General features: G+C 31.4%; 1 protein-coding gene across 2 annotated transcripts; it reads left to right on the top strand.

Moving 5' to 3' along the window:
- Positions 1 to 223: 223 nt before the first annotated feature.
- Positions 224 to 3,874, top strand: LOC141457059 (uncharacterized). Of its 2 annotated transcripts, XR_012460192.1 has the most exons (3): positions 224 to 375; positions 881 to 2,266; positions 3,290 to 3,874. XR_012460192.1 is itself a non-coding variant. In XM_074133572.1 (2 exons), exons 1-2 carry the CDS (start codon positions 324 to 326, stop codon positions 1,852 to 1,854), a joined length of 1,026 nt encoding a protein of 341 aa, XP_073989673.1. In that variant the 5' UTR covers positions 224 to 323; the 3' UTR covers positions 1,855 to 2,351. The 2 variants fall into 2 exon arrangements, 1 of the variants encoding a protein (XP_073989673.1); XM_074133572.1 differs by lacking the exon at positions 3,290 to 3,874 and having other exon boundaries at positions 881 to 2,351.
- Positions 3,875 to 18,809: the final 14,935 nt, after the last annotated feature.

Below are 18,809 nucleotides of genomic sequence, written 5' to 3'. Positions count from 1 at the left end.
TGTATTACATTCTATTTTAAGCTGTAAATAAACTTTTTCAATTTCAATTTCGTTTGTCTTCCTCCTACAAACATTCAAGTCCAATTTTAGTCTAATTTGATCTAAATTTGGTCCTCATTCAGACGCCCTTCCTGTTTTATGTGCTCATTTTGAATTTTCTAACTACAATAATGCGCGCCACTTTTCAAATTTGGCTAAATAAAACCTTATTAATTTTGTAGCAACGATGCCGTTACCATGGATATTAATAAATTTTTTTTGTATTAAATAGGTAATGAATATAGTTATAATGGAACAATATATTCTTTAAGCTAAGAAAGTCAATGAGTTTGATATACTTGAAACTGGTACAAGTGTACGTTATTTCTTCATGCTGTAAGTATATGGATCTACTTTGCAAAATAATATTTCATATCTCGCATAACTTTAATTGCTGCCCTAATGCTAGAACGGTTCACGGCCTCTACTATCAAAATCCTCATATACGGAGATTGGTGCCTAAAAAAATAGGACACTATTTTTTATGTATTATGTTTCTAAATCGTAAGTTTTCTATAAACATAACTTATAAGTAAAAGATTCGTTGTTCGTTTTCAATGGAGCTAAGTGAACGACGTTGAATTCTCAAAAAGATATTGAATTGGCGAAATAGTAAATTTTGAAGTTCTTTTTTGTTCCGCTTTGATATCACACGCACGCACAGTTTTTGGATCGATAAATTGTCGGTTACGTAATTGCTTTTAATTAAAGTTGAAACTTGATCACCTAAGCAGCCCACCCAAACCTTCTAATCTAAGCCACTAATATCTAGGTATATGGTTAAAATTGATAGTTTGTATTTAATAACTCAATTTCTAAATAATCAAATTCTTGTCTAAAGGTATATTCTCATCAACTGTTATTGGTCAATCCATACACCATGCGGCGAATGATATGCAATTAGAAGAAGAGCTATATGGGCGATTTTCAAGAGAGGAAATTCGATCAAATATAGCATCGTTATATCGAGCAAAATTACGAGCTGAACGAGCATTTAAAGAAGACCCAATAGCCACATTAGCTGAAGAAATGTCCGAGGATATTGAAGATTATGCATGCCTACATAAGCCATTGATAATTCAAACCGACTTTATATATGATAATCGTACAGATTTTGCCAAAGAATTGAAATTCGCTCCAAATAATTATAATTGTGGTAGACAATTTGATATTGGAAAATTATTAAATCTTGTTAGAAAATATAGTAAATTAAAACCATACACAATTGGTAGCGATTCAAGGGATTTAGCAGAACAACTTAATCAAGCCACATTTAATGGAAAAGATACAAGTAATGATAAGAAACCTCAAAAAAATGATACTACGTCAGCTCTTAGTAAAGATACATCTGATAAATTAAACACATCCTCTACAGCAGCACCTCGTAGTAAAGGCGCCTGGTGGCTAGGGATAAATCAGTTCAACTTGCCTCAAGAGAATAAAGCCAAAAAAATACCACTAAAGAATGAAACGAACGCAAATCCGATTTCAACAAATCTAGATCTGCATAATGCGAATAAAAGTAAAAATACTCTTTCCACTAAAAGTTTTCTTAAACAAATAGTACCACTAGAGAAGAAAAAACCAGTAAATCAAGCACAATCACAAAAATTGTTCAAATCGATTACAATTAAACAGAACGGTAAAGAAAATAAAAAAGAATTACCTATTTTAACGCCATTAACTCTGCCTAAAGTAGCACAAATACCTAAAACGGATCACATGACAAAAGTGAACGATGCCTTATCTAATACAAAAAATCAGTTGAAAAATCAAAACAAAAATAGTATACAAAATAATCAACACGATTTGTAAATAAAGTACATATGGGTAAGAACAGTAAGTATACTTTAAGTATACTGAATGAAAGTAATGTAAACAATGAACAGAATTCAGCAAATGTTCCAACAATGCACAAAACAATAACATCGCCAGTATTAAAACTACCAATTCATCATTAAATTCTGTAGGGAGCTGAAAATTGATTTGCCTACACTACCAAGTAATAATAAGACTATAAATAGTCTAATATATTAAAAGAAGAAAACATATTTATCAGAACTTTGCTAAAATCGTTGAATAAAATGTTTGTTTAACAAAACAATATTTTAATTAAACTCGATGAGAATTACTTTTGTCTCCAGTTTCGAAGATTATTGACGGCGTAGGTGACTGTATTTTTCCTGAGATCAATTTCTTCAAGGAAAGTAATTTTTCAAATAAACCTGTATCCTTAATGTGTGCATACACAAATTACAATTGTTTTTTTCATTTACATATCAAGTATTAATAAATAACCTACTCTCTAAATAATTCAATTAGTAAAAGAAACGTAAATGCATTTATTTAAAAAACAAAGAAAAAAAAAGAAGTTTAATCGAGTGATATAAATAACCACAATTGAAGTGCACTCAGTATTCTTAAAACCGAAATTCCTTTTAATTAACATTTTTAAATGAAATCCATAAGACAATGCAACTATACATAATCATACTACATAATACATATACAAAATTTAGCAAATGTTCCAACTATGAACTAAACAATAACATTGCCAGTATTAAAACTACCAATTCGTCATTAAATTCTGTAGGGAGCTGAAAATTGATTTGTCACTACCAAGGAATCAGACTATAGTCTAATATATTAAAAGAAGAAAACATATAGTATATTTAATAATACACACCTGATTAGTATTTTAAGACAAAAAACGAAAATTTATTTTGCATTATTTTAAGTTTATGACCGGATTCTCTGTCTCATTTTAAGTGCTAAATAAACAAGTTTTTAGTCAAGTAGGAATTCATAATAAATAATTGTTACAAAACATTCGTGATAAGAAAGGTTTTTTTAAAAATATATTTTTATAACTTTTGACATTGACAACTTTCCTGAGCAGCTGATTTGCGAGTTGACCAAAAAACAAAATCCATTTGGACGCGAACTAACCGAATTTTAAGCCTATCAGTTAGGTTTGAAACATATTTCTTAGAGATACTAGGTGAACTCTGACATCACCTACCATTAGATCTAGAATTTTAAATCTGTTATGTTGCATGAGGGAATTTTAAAGAAAATGAATGGTGCCATTTTCAAAACTTCCAGAAAAGTGGAAATATTTGAGCCATTGTCCAGAAAATGGACTCAGGGGATCAAAAATAATAATAATAGTAATACATATAAATGTAATTTTTTGGCATTAATACCGAAATAAAAATTTTGACTTGATTCCTTACCAAGAAAAAAGTAGTAAAACAGTTTGCAAGACATCAAAATATACATCTATCATCCGGGAAGTTGCGAAAGAAAACAGAAATTTTAGAGAGGGAAAACAAGTTACAATCAACTAACAACAACCACAGAAAGGGAACAAGGGCGCAAGCTGTCACGCACAGCCTGTCTGTCAAACCAGATGACGAGTAAAGAGAGCGGCAAGGGAACAGGTACTTATAAACACCAAGGAGCTCTTTAGTTGCTGAGAAAATAATTCAAGAAGGGTGTACTAGTTCACTGGAACGCCACATGGAAGAGACACCTTACAGCTCGGTCTGCCATTATAAATCTATTCACATTTTAATAAAATAAATTTTTTATTAGTTACCATTATTTGCAGAGAAGTGAAGAAGGAATTAAAAAATAAATAAATAAACCAATGTAGGGTATTCAGTTAATAGTACTTGGTGACTGATTCATTAAACCAAAAAGAAAAGAGATTATTGTATAAACCTAGGGACTAGGTTGGAAGCGTGGCAAAAAATAAATAGACATTTTGTGACTGTAATTGGCAAATAATCTTTTTCCTTTTAAATCAGTACAATTAAAAAATTCAAATGTAGATATTTTTGTTTACTAAAATGTTAAAAACTATACCTCTTTTCCTTTCTGATAAGTTTTTATTTATTGCTCATTTCTGAGACTGAATTATTAATATTAGAAAAGCAGTAATACAAATAATATTATAAGAAGTCATTACAATATAAGAAGACAAAGTGAATGCTCAAAAATTAGAAGTAAAATGAAATACAAATTTAAGTAAAGAGAAATAATAAATTAATGATATAAAGATAAGAACATAGTATTAATGACAGTTCATTGAGAAAATCACTATAGTTTTGTAAAAAAGAAATATTGTAAAAAATAAAATGAATGAAACAAACAATCCTGAAAGATTTCAATTATTATAATAAATTATAAAATGTTAGTTTTGCCTAGCAGTCATAATTATTTTACAAGAAGGACCCAGCTACACAGTTCAAATTTTATGAGGTATTTGTCAGCACGAAGTAAACGTTCTGTGATAAGAATTATTATTAAATCTTTTGATGTAAATGATGTGCATCAAGTTGGAGCTCACAATACTTTTCTTTTTTTGAGATTTATTTTGCCACCGATCTGCAAAATTTCAGTGTTTGTAGTGCCAAATTGAGTATGTTATTAGGGAGAAAATAACAAAGTGGCCAACTCAACTTTTTTTGGAGGTACTTTAATTTGTATAAGCTCATCTAGGTTTTCTGCAAAAAGTGGAAAAGCTTGCTTTTTAATTGAAGCTAGTTACAAGCTAAAAATTCTTTTTTTGTATAAAAAATTATGCTAACTACAAACTGCGGACAAATTCTAAATGGTTCTAGAAATTTTGAATTTAGATAAAACTTAGTTACATTAAAATAAAATATAATTTCAAGCAAAACAGAAATTAAGTTTGGTTTTTATTTAAATATTATAAATAATATTAAATAGGATCAGTTTTCTTTCTGGCTTTCTGAAGAGTAGTTTTAATTCCTTGTCCAAAATGTTTAGTATTAATTAAGGAATGTATATATATTTTTTAAGTTCATTATTACCCCATTAATAGAAAGAAAATTCTTAAATGAAAATAATAAATCCTCGAAATGAGTAAATAATCTTTAGAATTCAGTATATAATTGACATTAAGGAATCAAGGTTATACTTATTTAATTTTATAAAATCAAAAAGAAGAGAAAATAAATAATTAGATTCGCTGGAAAATATTTATCTAGAAAAGTAGAAGCAAGATTCTGTAATTAACATCTTTAATACTAGATAGAGAAATATCTTAATGATTTAATTAAAGAGAAACCCGTTATCAACTGTCTGCCTGACTGGCAGTGTTTATTCCGAACATGCTGGGATGCCAGGCAGTTTTTCCTAAATAACTTCTCTAATTTTAGAGCACAATGCCTAAATTTCGCAATTTAGTGGCAACCAATTGGGTGCCAACATCCAATTTTTTTTTGTGCATAGTGCTAAATTTGTGCTGTAACTTTGATCTACAAAGTTTCACTCACGATTTGTGCTACAAAATTGACAAAATTATAAAATTTGCTGCAAAATCCTGTGAAATTTCATATTTATTGGTGCAAAATATGCTGTATTTTTTATAATGTTTAATACTAGTAAATATAAGAAAATCTTTTTAAACAAAAAGGCCAAAAATAGACACTTGTTCATATTAAACTGCTTGGACAAAAATATTTCACTAGGTACTATCTTATACTACAGCTTAAAAGCTGAAATTTAGTAGTCCAGAAGCACAAACGCGGCACTAACGATTGCTTCAAATCTCAAAATCTAAGATTTGATATTTAATTTCTTACATAGCAAGAGAATAAGTAATAAGTTTGCCGTACTAAAGCACATTAAATAATTTTTAAATGTACAATACAAAAGTATTTTTAAAAATCACATACCATTTTCTAATAATAATAAAAACTATTCTAAAATATATTTCTTTAAATTTCGTGTTATCACTGAATATGTGTTTTTCTTGAGTAAAAATTGTTAAATTAATTTAAGAGTTCTTTAAATGGGCTCCAAATTTAGAGGCTTTTATTATTATAAAAGCCCATCAATGTTTTCTTTAAAATATTTGCCACTAAATGTGGACGGACGTATCACTATTATTTCAAATATTTGAGCGGGAAAATTTATTTTAGAGGAATTCTAAGAATGACGTTCGTCATATTCTGCATATTTTACTGGTGACTAACTATATTTATACAGTATATCTAAAACGTGAAGGTGAAATCGCTAACCTCACTAGAGTTAATAAGGCGATAATAGTATTTATCCATTTCTATGAGGTGAGAGTTCAGGATTCATATCGTGACTATAGAAATTATTGATTCTTCACAAGAAACGTTCTTTAATCAAACAAGAGATTTGTGACTGACCCAGTGATTTTTAAAATGAGTATTCTAGTTAGAACTTCTAAAGTTTTCATAAAAATAGGATAAGTAAATATTAGGAGTACTACATCGTCAAGGAGCTTAAGCATTTAATATTCGGCGGCGCAACGAGAATGACCAACAAACACCAAAGAAACGGCAGGGAATCATGGGCATCTTCCAGGGGTCACACATGGTTGCAGAAACTCGGACAGCTGGACCAGGAGCGCAAGTACATTAAGGAGCAATACTTTCATTCTAGATTCTCTTCTCAAGTTCTCTTGATAGCCAACACCCTTCTTTACAATTCTACTCGCTAAATTTATTTTTATTATTAATATAATATATTTTAGAATTATTAACCTCACCTCTTCCTAAAAATAGGACATTACTGTAGTTTTCTCTTGTTCTTGGAAACGATTTTCCGAGGTTTTCTACAATTTTTTTAAATAACGTATTAGGAGAACATGATTGCTAAAGTGGTAAAGTTACTGGAATGCAAGATTTTCCTCCCAGGGTTTTTCTGATCGCTTTCATACTGGAAAATATTCTTATTATTGTCTATGCAGAAACTAAGTAAAGATTTCTATCATTTTTGTACGATAATTAACTCATACAATTAATAAATGATTAATCTTAGAATTAATAAGCAGATAATTATTAATTTTCTTTCTAATGGCTCTTTAATTAATTTTTTAATTTTTGTCAATAATAAAGATCGAGAAAAAATAAATAAATTCAGGTTTAATAAAAAATGATTCACTATTGACATTGTTATTTAAGTAAACAAGATAACACATTCAATATACTACGCATATTTTATACGCACAACAAGAGGGAATATAAAATAATTCGTTGAAAAATTTGAAGAACGTCACCAAAGAGGAATTTTAAAAATTTATTGCAAAAACACACATCTTTTACTACTAATCTCGAAGTTCTGAACGGAAACTCCGAACATTTGGGACATTTAATTCTTAATGACATAATTCAGTTTGTAAAATCGTAGATTGCACTGAAATGCAGCCTGATAACTACCCTAGAACTATTTTTTTGTAAACTTGTTAATTTTTTTTTTTAATTGGTAACTAAGAGATTTCTCTGTACATACCTACAAAATGGCACGTTAGAGAGAGTCTGCTCACCCCTCCTCCCTAAAGTAACCACTTACTAAATTTTTTTGTAACTAAATTTAGAAGTTTTATACGTTTGTAATAAGTATATTAAATTCAATTATAATCGTAAAAGTCGATTTTTGAGAAAAACCTCAGTACACTAATAAAAAGTGATCCAAATAGCCGATTTTATTGTAGAATGTTCACAGTTTTTGGTAACTGAATCATTGATCCAAAAAGAAGACAAATTATTACCAATTTCATTCATAATTTTTTTGCCAAGCTTTCGTTTCTTCTGTGCTCATGCAGTTGACAATTATAACATTTTTTGTACATTGTTATATCTAAGTTTGGTGTGTCTTCTGTCCTGACTGCTTAGTCAGTTTAGTACTTTATAGCGCTATAAATTATAACAGAACTGGCAATAATATTTCTTATGTAATTTACATAATATATATGTAAATTAAGTAATGGGCGCCGCGGTTAGTGGCGAAGCCCATAAAACTAATGTTTATTGTGCGGTACTGGCTTCGATTCCCGGTCTCTGGGCGTTGGATTTTATTTAATGGTTAATAAAAGAAATTTTTGTAGTAAAGTAAGTTCGCTTGACGCCTCCGTCCACGACACCTAATTGGCAGGGGTGTCCTTGACTCGATTTTATTTTTTTACCGGAACGCTTAGATATACTTTTTTTAAAATATTTTTTGCACCAAAAGGGAAAGAAAGCGAAAATCATTGCGAACCCCATTTTATGTATATAAACGTTTATTAAAATAATAAGAACATTTTATAAAAATAAGTAGTTAACAAAATTATAAAATACGAATAATACCCATAAACAATTTCCTAAATATTTATAATAATACATTAAAAATAATAATTTTTATAAAACTTTCCAAATAGAATTATGTTCAGGATCCTTTGGTTGAACTTTCTTTATTTTGTTGTCATCTGCTGAACGATGAGACCTCAACCAAATATTTACATAATCATCTGGATTAAATAATTGTTGCGGTGGACCATTCATTTTTATAAATAGGAGATTTGCTAGATTTTCAATTAATATTCTATTTCTTGGTTCATTTAAAATAATATTCATATTGCTAAATTCTCGCTCCACTTTGCCGAACTGCAAGGAATAGTATTTATATATCGAATTAAAATTTGTAAATCTTCAGGAATTTCTTTGCCTCCATTATCAACATAATCTCTAAACGCATTGATACATCGCGTCGTTGATGTTATTAAATTAAATCTGGTGCATAACGACTCGATTTCATTTTCTCCATAGTCAGTTTCAATATCCGTTGGATCTAATACTCGAAATTCATTTAATTAATTATTTTCTGTCATCATGCAATGCAATAATAACCACATACAAGACTTACATTTACATAAATTAGAGAATTCAGAACTGAATCAGACCTTCAAGCGACCAGATGTAGAAACTTGTATCCACGTAATTTTTTCAGTATAACAACCAATTTTTGTTAGAACAGAAATCATCTTTAGTTCCGGAACGCGTTCCTGTCCAAAAAGGAAGTACCGGAATGACGTTCCGGCTCGAAGACAACACTGCTAATTGGTAGATGGACGTAAAGCCCGCCTGAAAAAAAATATAGGCATTACTTTTATCTCTTTACTTAATTTTTAACAGATTTTAAACTACTCGTACTTATTGAGGCTTTCAGTTCAACTGAAGTTCTGTTCAGTATTTTAAGAAAGATATGTTTAAAGGTTAATCAAGTTCTAAGGCTTCCTATGCCCCCTTCCTAAAAACTATTTATCAGCAAGTGGTTGTGCATGCTGCTTTGCATGTTTCCATCAATGCTGACACATCGATTATTATACGAATTAGCATCAGATTTCCAACATTCTTATTTACTTACCATCTTTAAACAGCTGCCATTTAAAATAAAATTAAGTAGGCGTTCTTTGTTTCATTGCAGTCTTTAAAATATATTATGACTTACCTTTAAGGTTTCCCAAATGAATCTTGCTCGGGATTTATGCCTAACAATAGTTATAGGTCTACACGTTTACAATTAGTATACTCAGTTTTACATATTTAATTTTTACTAAGATAATACAATTAAATGAACATCAAGAAATATTTTAAGGAAAGAAAGGAAAATAAATATTATTATTTTATCATGTTTAAACCAAGTTATTCTGGATAAGAGGATTTAGAGAGGATCTATAAGAGGTGGTGGGTGACCTGGGCTATAAGGTGGGTGGTATAGTCCACGGCTAAAGGATTGCCGGCTTGGGATAAGCAAGAAACTGTACTACAAGGGAAACATGTGCTTACAAGAGCTCAACTATAGTCTCATACAATTTTTCATTTATATCTTTTGTTAAGTCTGAATGGGAATGTAAATAAATATTTGTATTCATTTATCCACAATTTTATTCCAAATAAAATTGGAAAAAAGCGCCTCTACTATATCCTTTCTCTTCCAGAATCCCTTGTTCATCCTCAAGTATCATCCTTAAAAAAATAATTAACAAGTCTAGACTGGATAGAAAAAAGTTTTCTTTTAGTGTAAACGGCATATTTGCAAGTACAGTGGAGTCTCCTCGGTTATCCGTCACCCTTATATCCGTCTATTCCAATTAACCGTCGCTGTCCTCAGTATTTAAAAATTAAAAAATAACCCCAAAAATTATTTTAAAAAGAAAACTTTCTTTGGAGATTTTTTCCTTTGTCTTTTAGGTACATACTCGTGTCCATCATTCGACAGTTTGTGGGTTTTTTCTTAAAGAGATCAACCACAATCAAAACCGCCCACAAAACCGATTAGATGTCGCAGACATTTTATTCATTAATTTTAATACACAATAGAATGAATTGAATAATGAAAGATACCTGACCTTTAAGGCTTAAGCGTATAAACGTATAAAATATGTATTACCAGTTAATACAAAGTTTTATACACGTTAGACAAAAGAAGCTGGAAATTTTCCTGTTTTTTTCCATTATCCGTCTAGTGTCCGGTCCCGGTCATGACGGATAACCGAGACTCCACTGTACTACTAAAGGAATATCGTTTGCATCAAACGAACACTGAATACTGATGTTGGCCTTGTTCTAGGCTCTAATTAGTTTGGTGTAAGGTAACTTAAGGAGGTTATCTTAAAACACATAATACACTCATTGAACACATGGACCGTTTATTTTGAAAGTGGTGTAAGTCCATTTTCGAAAAAAATGAGATATCACGTAATTCATGCTTAATTTTATGTTAATTTTTTATTTGTAACTAGTCCGTGTTTAATTTCTTAAAAAATTCCCATGTTTTGTAGAATTTAAAAATGGTCGGTAAATGAAATTGCATAATCATCGATTATGAAAGTGGTGTAAGTCCAATTGACAGAGGTAGGCGGCTTAGCAGATGGTTGCCGATCAGTAGCCTGGTATTTTACATTTGTTTTATATTAAACACTATCAATATCTTGTAATTTTAACAATGTAATTAGCGTCTAAAATTAAAAATATTACTTCTATTTTATGTCGTCTCATTATTATTTGTAAACAAAATTGGATTAATATGAAGTATATTATTATTTATTAACATGAAATATTATTAAATTATTATTATATATTAGTATATTATTATTTGAAAATGTATATTATTTAATTTTTCAAAATTGAAATTAAACGATTTTTACAATTGGCTAATTTTGAAAGTGGTGTAAGTCCATTTGCAGCCCGTAAGTATACATTAGTTTAGTAAAATACGCCTAAAACAAATTTATATAACCAAATTACATATTGATAAAACAGTAGAAACATTGCCAGACTTCATATAATTTGTCTAAATTTTATAATTAACAGATATGTTAACCTTTAATTTTCTCGAAATATTAGAAAATGGACTTACACCACTTTCAAAATAAACGGTCCACATGTAGAACTTTAACTTATTTGTAACATATTCCCAGTGCCAGTTCACTGAAAATCATGAGAGAGATATCACAGACTTTTTCTATAGCGTTTCCATTAAAGTGAATTTATAAAAATACAAAAGTCCATTGTTTTTTTATTCAACACAAGTTCTAGTTTTAAGTAAATTTAATTAAGTAAAAAGAGAAAGGAGATATAACTGTCCGTTCCCTTCATTTTTATTTTATTTGATTTCATTTCTTCACAATTTTTAATCACTTTCAACTTTAAATTGTGCTTCAACAGTTGAAGTTTATTAATTTGTTATTTTCTATGTAATGGAGTCAATGTTTCGACGCCGAATTCCCACCGGTAATACCTCTTTTAATTTAATTGCAAAAAATTATTAAGTTCATAAGTTACTGGTTTGAATTATTTGTTGTTAGAATTATTCGGAGCAGAATTCGTTCTGAAGCTTAAACCACATGGTGATCCTCTATATTTCAAACAGATAATTTAAAGAGATAATAGGACAAGGGCCAGATGTTTAATTCAAAACATTCAATAGCAGAAAAACGTTTCACATTGCTTCAAAAGTAGTTAAATTTTAAAGTGTAAACATTAAAGCTCTAAATTGTTTATTTTTCTGTGAAATTGAATTTCGGACAGTTAGCCTACCTGCAATATACTTTCTTTAATTAACAACCTTTCTAATTCTTTTAAGATTAGTTTTACTTCCTATGAAAACAAAGCGATAGTGAAGAAACAAAGTAATATATCAATAACAATAAATTAATATACATACGAGGGTCGTTTGAAAAGTCCGTGCAAAAATAAAAACTACTTAATTTTTTGGGGTAAACCTTTTTTATTTTTCAACATAGTCTCCTTTTAGGCTTATACACTTCGTCCAACGCTGCTCTAGTTTGTTGATCCCTTCCGAATAATAGGATTTGTCCAAGTCTGAAAAATAGCCATTCGTTTGGATAAACCTCCTCGTTTGAATAAAATCTTTTTCCCGCCAGCCATTTCTTCATATTGGGCAACAAATAGTAGTCCGAGGGAGCCAAGTCTGGAGAATAGGGGGGATGTGAAACGAGTTGGAACCCTATTTCCATTAATTTTGCGACCACAACTGCTGAGGTGTGAGCTGGTGCTTTGTCATGATGGAAAAGGACTCTTTTGTGGGCCAATCGTGGGCGTTTTTCTTGCAGCTCGGTTTTCAAACAGTCCAATAACGATGAATAATATGCACCTGTAATAGTTTTACCCTTTTCCAGATAGTCGATGAGGATTATTCCTAGCGAATCCCAAAAGACAGTCGCCATAATCTTTCCGGCCGAAGGTACGGTCTTCGCCTTTTTTGGCGCAGATTCCCCCTTGGTAACCCATTGTTTAGATTGTTCTTTGGTCTCAGGAGTGTAGTGATGTATCCATGTTTCATCTACAGTGACGAAACGACGCTTAAAGTCCTGCGGATTCTTCTGGAACAGCTGCAAACCGTCCTTGCAACACCTCACACGATTTCGTTTTTGGTCAAGCGTGAGCAATCGCGGCACCCATCTTGCGGATAGCTTTGTCATGTCCAAATGTTGATGCAAAATATTATGTACCCGTTCATTCGAGATGCCCACAGCACTAGCAATCTCACGCACCTTCACTCTTCTGTCATCCATCACCATATCATGGATTTTATCAATGATTTCTGGAGTAGTAACCTCAACAGGGCGTCCAGAACGTTCAGCGTCACTTGTGCCCATATGGCCACTCCGAAAATTTTGAAACCACTTATAAACTGTTCTAATCGAAGGTGCAGAGTCACCATAATGTTTATCAAGCTTCTCTTTAATCTCCTGAGGCGTTTTGCCTTTCATAAAGTAGTGTTTAATCAACACACGAAATTCTTTTTCGTCCATTTTTTGAAAATCACTCGACTTCCTCGATTCAAACGAATGCCAAACACAAAGAAATAGACCGATCTGGCTGAAACTTGGCGTGTGTTCTTCCAAGAGATGCTACTAACTAAACATAACCTCAATACGCGCCAGTAGTGCTATCTCTCTGACTTTGCACGGACTTTTCAAACGACCCTCGTACAACAACCACCATATCCGATTCTTAAGATTTTATTTATTAATCTGCAGTACGCTCATAAAGATAATTATCACTTCTATCGAATATGCTACTAGTAAAGCTTGATTTTTTGAAGTAAAAACCTTTAAAATTAACATATCAGGACAATATAAAATCATTTCAGATATTACAAAAAGATACATTGACAGAAAAACAATGAAGAATACACATTTCTTCAAAAAGACTGTTTATTTCAAATAATTGTGACGCACTGCGCGTACATATTACATACTACAAACGGGCCGGGCCGACTATACACTATTTTCTAACTACCAAGAATTCTGTTCGAATAGCTGTTCTCAGTTATAAATTAATTTGAAATTACAAGGAAAACACTTAGTGTTCTTCACAATCACAAACCAGTGCGAGTTTTATGTGGAAAAAAATATTTTTGTATAAAATCCGGGCTTGTAATGTAATTAACAAATACTAGGACGGAGATAAATAATGTACAATGTAAACTGTGGACATTGGACATTAATTTTAAGTGCAGCCTAATAAGATCCTGTTGAATTACAGAAAAATACTATCAGATGAATTTAATTATTGATGCTAGGTCTGCTTTCTCTTATTAAACTAGTGTGATTCATTTTTGTGATTACTGTTTATTAAAATGATAGGTATATTTCAGTTATTATGTAAACTGAGATTTATTAGTTTAGATTATTGCAATAGGTTTTAGTTCCAATTTAAAGAAGTATTTATATTGTTTTATTTTTGTAATTAAATATCAAAAATGTATAAATGTTCAATAAGAAGGGTATTCTTGTAATAAACGTATATTTGTAACATAAAATGGGGTTCGCAACGATTTTCGCTTCCTTTCATTTTTGGTACATAAAAAGTATTTAAAAAAAGTATATCTTAGGCTGGAAACACAGTGGAGCGGCGAGCAAAGCGGCGATGATAGCTGCTTCAGATCAAAGAGAGCGACGAGCAGCGAGCAAAGAGTCGCATGCACATAGTGACGAGTTTAGTCGCGTTCTCCTTTCGACGAAACAAGATGGAAGAACTATTTTTATATGAAAATTCTTCGTTGAAACTTTGGTATTTGCAGCAGCTTAGTAGTAGGAGCTGCAGTGTACATGACATAAATAGGTCTAGAAATGAACTTGGTGAATTTCATCACTTGTACCAACAACTTCGGGAGCATCCTGGCAAGTTTCATGCGTATTTTCGAATGTCTATATCAACATTTGATTACATACTAGCCCAGTGTAACCCCATTAATCAAAATCAAATTTTATTGTTTTTGAATAATACAACTCACAACAAAAGTTAGGCACAATATAGAAAAATTAACTAAATTATTAACTAAATACAAATCTGTGTAACCCCATTAATCCTAGCAGTTACTTTAAGGTTAGAAAAAAATAAATAAAAAAATAGAAATATATACAGATAAAAAGAAATTAGTCAATTAAAAAAACACAATAATTTTATTAAATCACTACACCATGATTTGTCGTAAATTAATGTTGTTCATCTGAAAAACTGGAGTAGTACGACGCTACAGAAGAAGGATTGGAGAATTCGTCCTGATCAGAAGTAGTAGGACGTGAAAATGTAATTTAATTTTGCCTAGTATTTAGATGAAAGTTAGCATTAAGGGATTGAGAACCAATTAAATGTAGCAAAAATTACCTGAATTCTCCATTAACTACTTGTTAATTAATTTTAACTATTAACTATTAATTATTAAAAACTATTGTAGCTTCGCAAATATTACGGCCCCACAGAGGTTTCTTTAAACAAACTAAACCAATAAATGTAACAATATCCATAACCTTTGAAAAATAACCTTTACAAATTGAGCGCGATAAGAGCGAAGAAATCAAACATGTCATAACGCTTTGCTCCACTCTCTATAGATAGCGTTGCTCTATCTTCGCTTTGCTCTCCACTATGCGCGGTCCCATATGTTAACTTGTGTTTGATTTCGCCGCTTTGCTCTTCGCTATCATCGCCGCTTTGCTCGCCGCTCCACTATGTTTCCAGCCTAAGCGTTCTGGTAAAAAAATAAAATCGAGTCGAGGACACCCCTGTCAATTAGATATCTTGGACGGAGACGACTAGCAAACATACTTTACTATTTCTCATTCAATCATTAAATAAAATCCAATGCCAAGACCGGGAATCGAACCCAGTACCACAATGAATATATTAGCTTTGCAGGCCTCGCCTCTTAACCGCTCGGCTACTGTGGCGCCTAAATGCTTTTATTTTTTATTTATTTATTTTTTTTTAATGTTTTAAGGCGCGTCAACATCTAAGGTTATTGGCGCCCGGAGCTATTTTCAGTGCACTGCCGGCCTTCGGACAGTGTTCTCTCGTTACAGACATTACTGTCCATCACCGGACAGTGAGCTGTAAGAAGCTCCTAGATAGAGAAAATCTAAGGGTCAGCAGCTGGATTCGAACTGCGTGGGAGTCCAGTACGCTAACCGCGTAGCAAATCTTTTATTATTATTGTTATTGTTACAATTAGTGAAAAAATACTTAAAATTAAGCTAAACCAAAAATATTAGTAGATAATCTATCCTACAATTTTTGAATCCATAAAATGATTCAGTTAAGGACTAAATACGTAACCGAAAATTCAAATAAGAATTCAAAAACTGGCTAATAAGAATAAAGTAATTGGCTAATAAATTGGTCATTTTCAACTTTATTGATTAGATTTGGGAGATTTTTTTTCGAAAATGTTATCACTAAATTGAACATTGAAGACAATCAACTTTTAGTTTGGAACAGAAGTTACAAAAATATTTAATTATGTAAAAGGGTTCACAATGATTTTTTTAAAAAATTTTATACGTGTATGTCCATGAACTCTAAATGTTTTTACTTTTAAAAATGCGCGGACTTTAATGGCGAGGTCAACAAATAACAAATCAATCTGCTTAAAAAATATCGTCAAATTTATATCAGTCAATTCTTGTGTTTTATTTTTAATTTATTATTATTACTATTATGATTTTATAGCAATAATCACAGACACTAAAAAATAAATACCTAGATATTAATAAATTAATGACAAAAATGCACGATCTTGGGCTTGATAGAGTGTTCTAAGCAAGGTTAAAAACTGTAAAAGAAAATTTCTAACGTTTCTAGGTCAACGTTCAAGCCAGAACGCCCGTTCTCAGGGCAAAAGTTACAGGAGGACATGCCCTTCTAGGGATACTAGGGTTAAACAATACGGTTAAAGTTATGGTTTCATTTATACTCCTGGAGCTCCTGTTCGCGTATGTGGATCTGATAAAACAGGCTCACACTAGGCGGTCCACTTGTCTCCGGGTGACCCGCCTTGCCACTCCCTCAAAGAACCCGCCCTCTTCCGATTTATGCAGTTGAGCGCATTCTCAGGGATTATACCCCGTTCCACACGTCATCATCCCCATTTGTTGACACGCAACGCTACTAATCCGATTATTGCTAGATCACTACATAGTTCCCAAGTGAAGTAAAATGGTGCTGTGTTTATAAAATTAAGTATTCCTACTTCGTCCAGCTTAGCAAGTTTGTTGTACTTTTGATATTTCCGCTGAGAGCCGGGCTTATGTGAAATGTGAAAGCGCATTCATACACCCGATAGTTTAACTCAAACACAAAAAATTACATTCCAATAATACTTTTTTTGCAGCCAAATGGTATAACGAAAAAACTTAGAATCTTGAAATAGTCTCGCATATTGTTGATGTTCAAGTACGATATTTGGACTTATTTACCGAGTCTCGGCCTTGGGTTTTGGTTTTATTTGTTCATATGAATAAGTCGTTGCAATGTTTTATGAACTTGTGAAGCATTCTGCTTTAAATTCTATACTTTGGTTTGAATAAACTGAAATTAACAGGCTATTCCCAACTTAAAAGACTTGTAGACAAACGATTTAATCTTTAACTAAATAACAAATGACTGATACACACTTCTACACTAAGACCCACCTGACTGTACGGTATTGATTGTGAGGTTCAACGAAACGCTTCAATCTTCGTAGAATTCAATCCCTTCAATTGAAAATACTCCGCACTATCGTTAACGCTCCATTTTATGTTTCAAATCAAATACACACAGGCTTAGAAATTCCAATTTTGTTAGTCCTGGTTGTTCAAATTCACTAAAAAAACATTTATCAGAACTTACAGTCCATTACAATCCTCTTGTCCGCCATTTATCATCTCATCACCTTCCAGATCATCCTCCCAGACGATTAAAACGCCAGTGGCCTCGCGATTTTCTCTCTTCTGAAGAGAGTAGCTGATCCTAGAGACGACTTATTATTGGGTAACTTCTCCCCTCAGTTAGTGAGTATGAAGTAGTGTCAATCACTAATAGTGCATCCTAGCTATGTGTTGTAACTTTCTAAATAAAAACAAATAAAGAAGTCTGTAATAAAACGGCTTATACATATCTTACAAAACGCTGCAATGTTTATTTTATTTCCTGGCATTGTCACAGGAGACACAAGTTAAATTTTCATTCCTAATTTATGTTTTATATTATTCGGATTGACTGTAATTTGTTATAAACATTTTTAAAAAAATATGTATATATTAACTAAAAATTACAATTAAAAAGAAAACGTAAAAGTCAATTCAAATTTAACAGGTTTGTAGAAAATGTCGACGATATGTACTATCTGATAAAAATTTAGTTTCTATTTTTAATGAGCTGTCAAATAAAGAGCCGTTCTAAATTTTCAAAAAACAATGAATTAAAATTGTTTTGAATTAATACATTTCAGTTTTCATAATATAATATTTTTTTTATGCTAAGTTTAAGATAAAGTGAATAAGAAACGAGGTTATATGGTATGATCAGAGTGGAAACAACGTTTTGTGGGGAATTTTATCAGCTTCATTCACTGATTAATCGTTATTTATTCTTTATTATAATAAACAATAGTCTGCAGAGGAATTTTGTACTAGAATATCGCAATAGATCATTCATTACTAAATTTATTAGCTATTCCATCTACTTGTTGATATTAATTAATCACTTCACCTGTAGTAATGATTTTTACTTGTAAAATTACATAATTATTCTGAATAGTTTACACAGTACTTCAGAAAATATTTTGTTCTAAGTTTTTAAAAAAATAATTACGAACTGAATTCATTTTAGCAATTAGCAGAAATCGATATTTTTGCCTACCTAAAGAGAGAACACTTAGATAGAGAGAGCAATTTTGCTGGAGGTTCAAGAATGCAAGTCAGCCTTTAGGCTAGATTGCAAGGCGCTTTATAGCAAGAGCTATGTTGGAAAGCATAAGAAGAATGCGACATTAAGACGATAATTGAGTCTAATGGAGAAAAGTAATTCAGTTGAATGACTATATGAGATCTCCACAACCGCATTCAGCCTCCGTGATATTTTTAAGCAGCCAGCGGTTAACTAAGAACCTATTAACTTCGAAGAGTATATCTGAGTAGTTTATTTAAATTAATT

This window comes from Rhodnius prolixus, unplaced genomic scaffold (genome assembly GCF_049639745.1).
Source record: "Rhodnius prolixus isolate KJV_2025 unplaced genomic scaffold, Rpr scaffold_10, whole genome shotgun sequence".
Classification (NCBI taxonomy): Eukaryota; Metazoa; Arthropoda; class Insecta; order Hemiptera; family Reduviidae; genus Rhodnius; species Rhodnius prolixus.
Note: the sequence above shows the minus strand (reverse complement) of the source record. Positions and strands in the feature narration are given on the sequence as shown.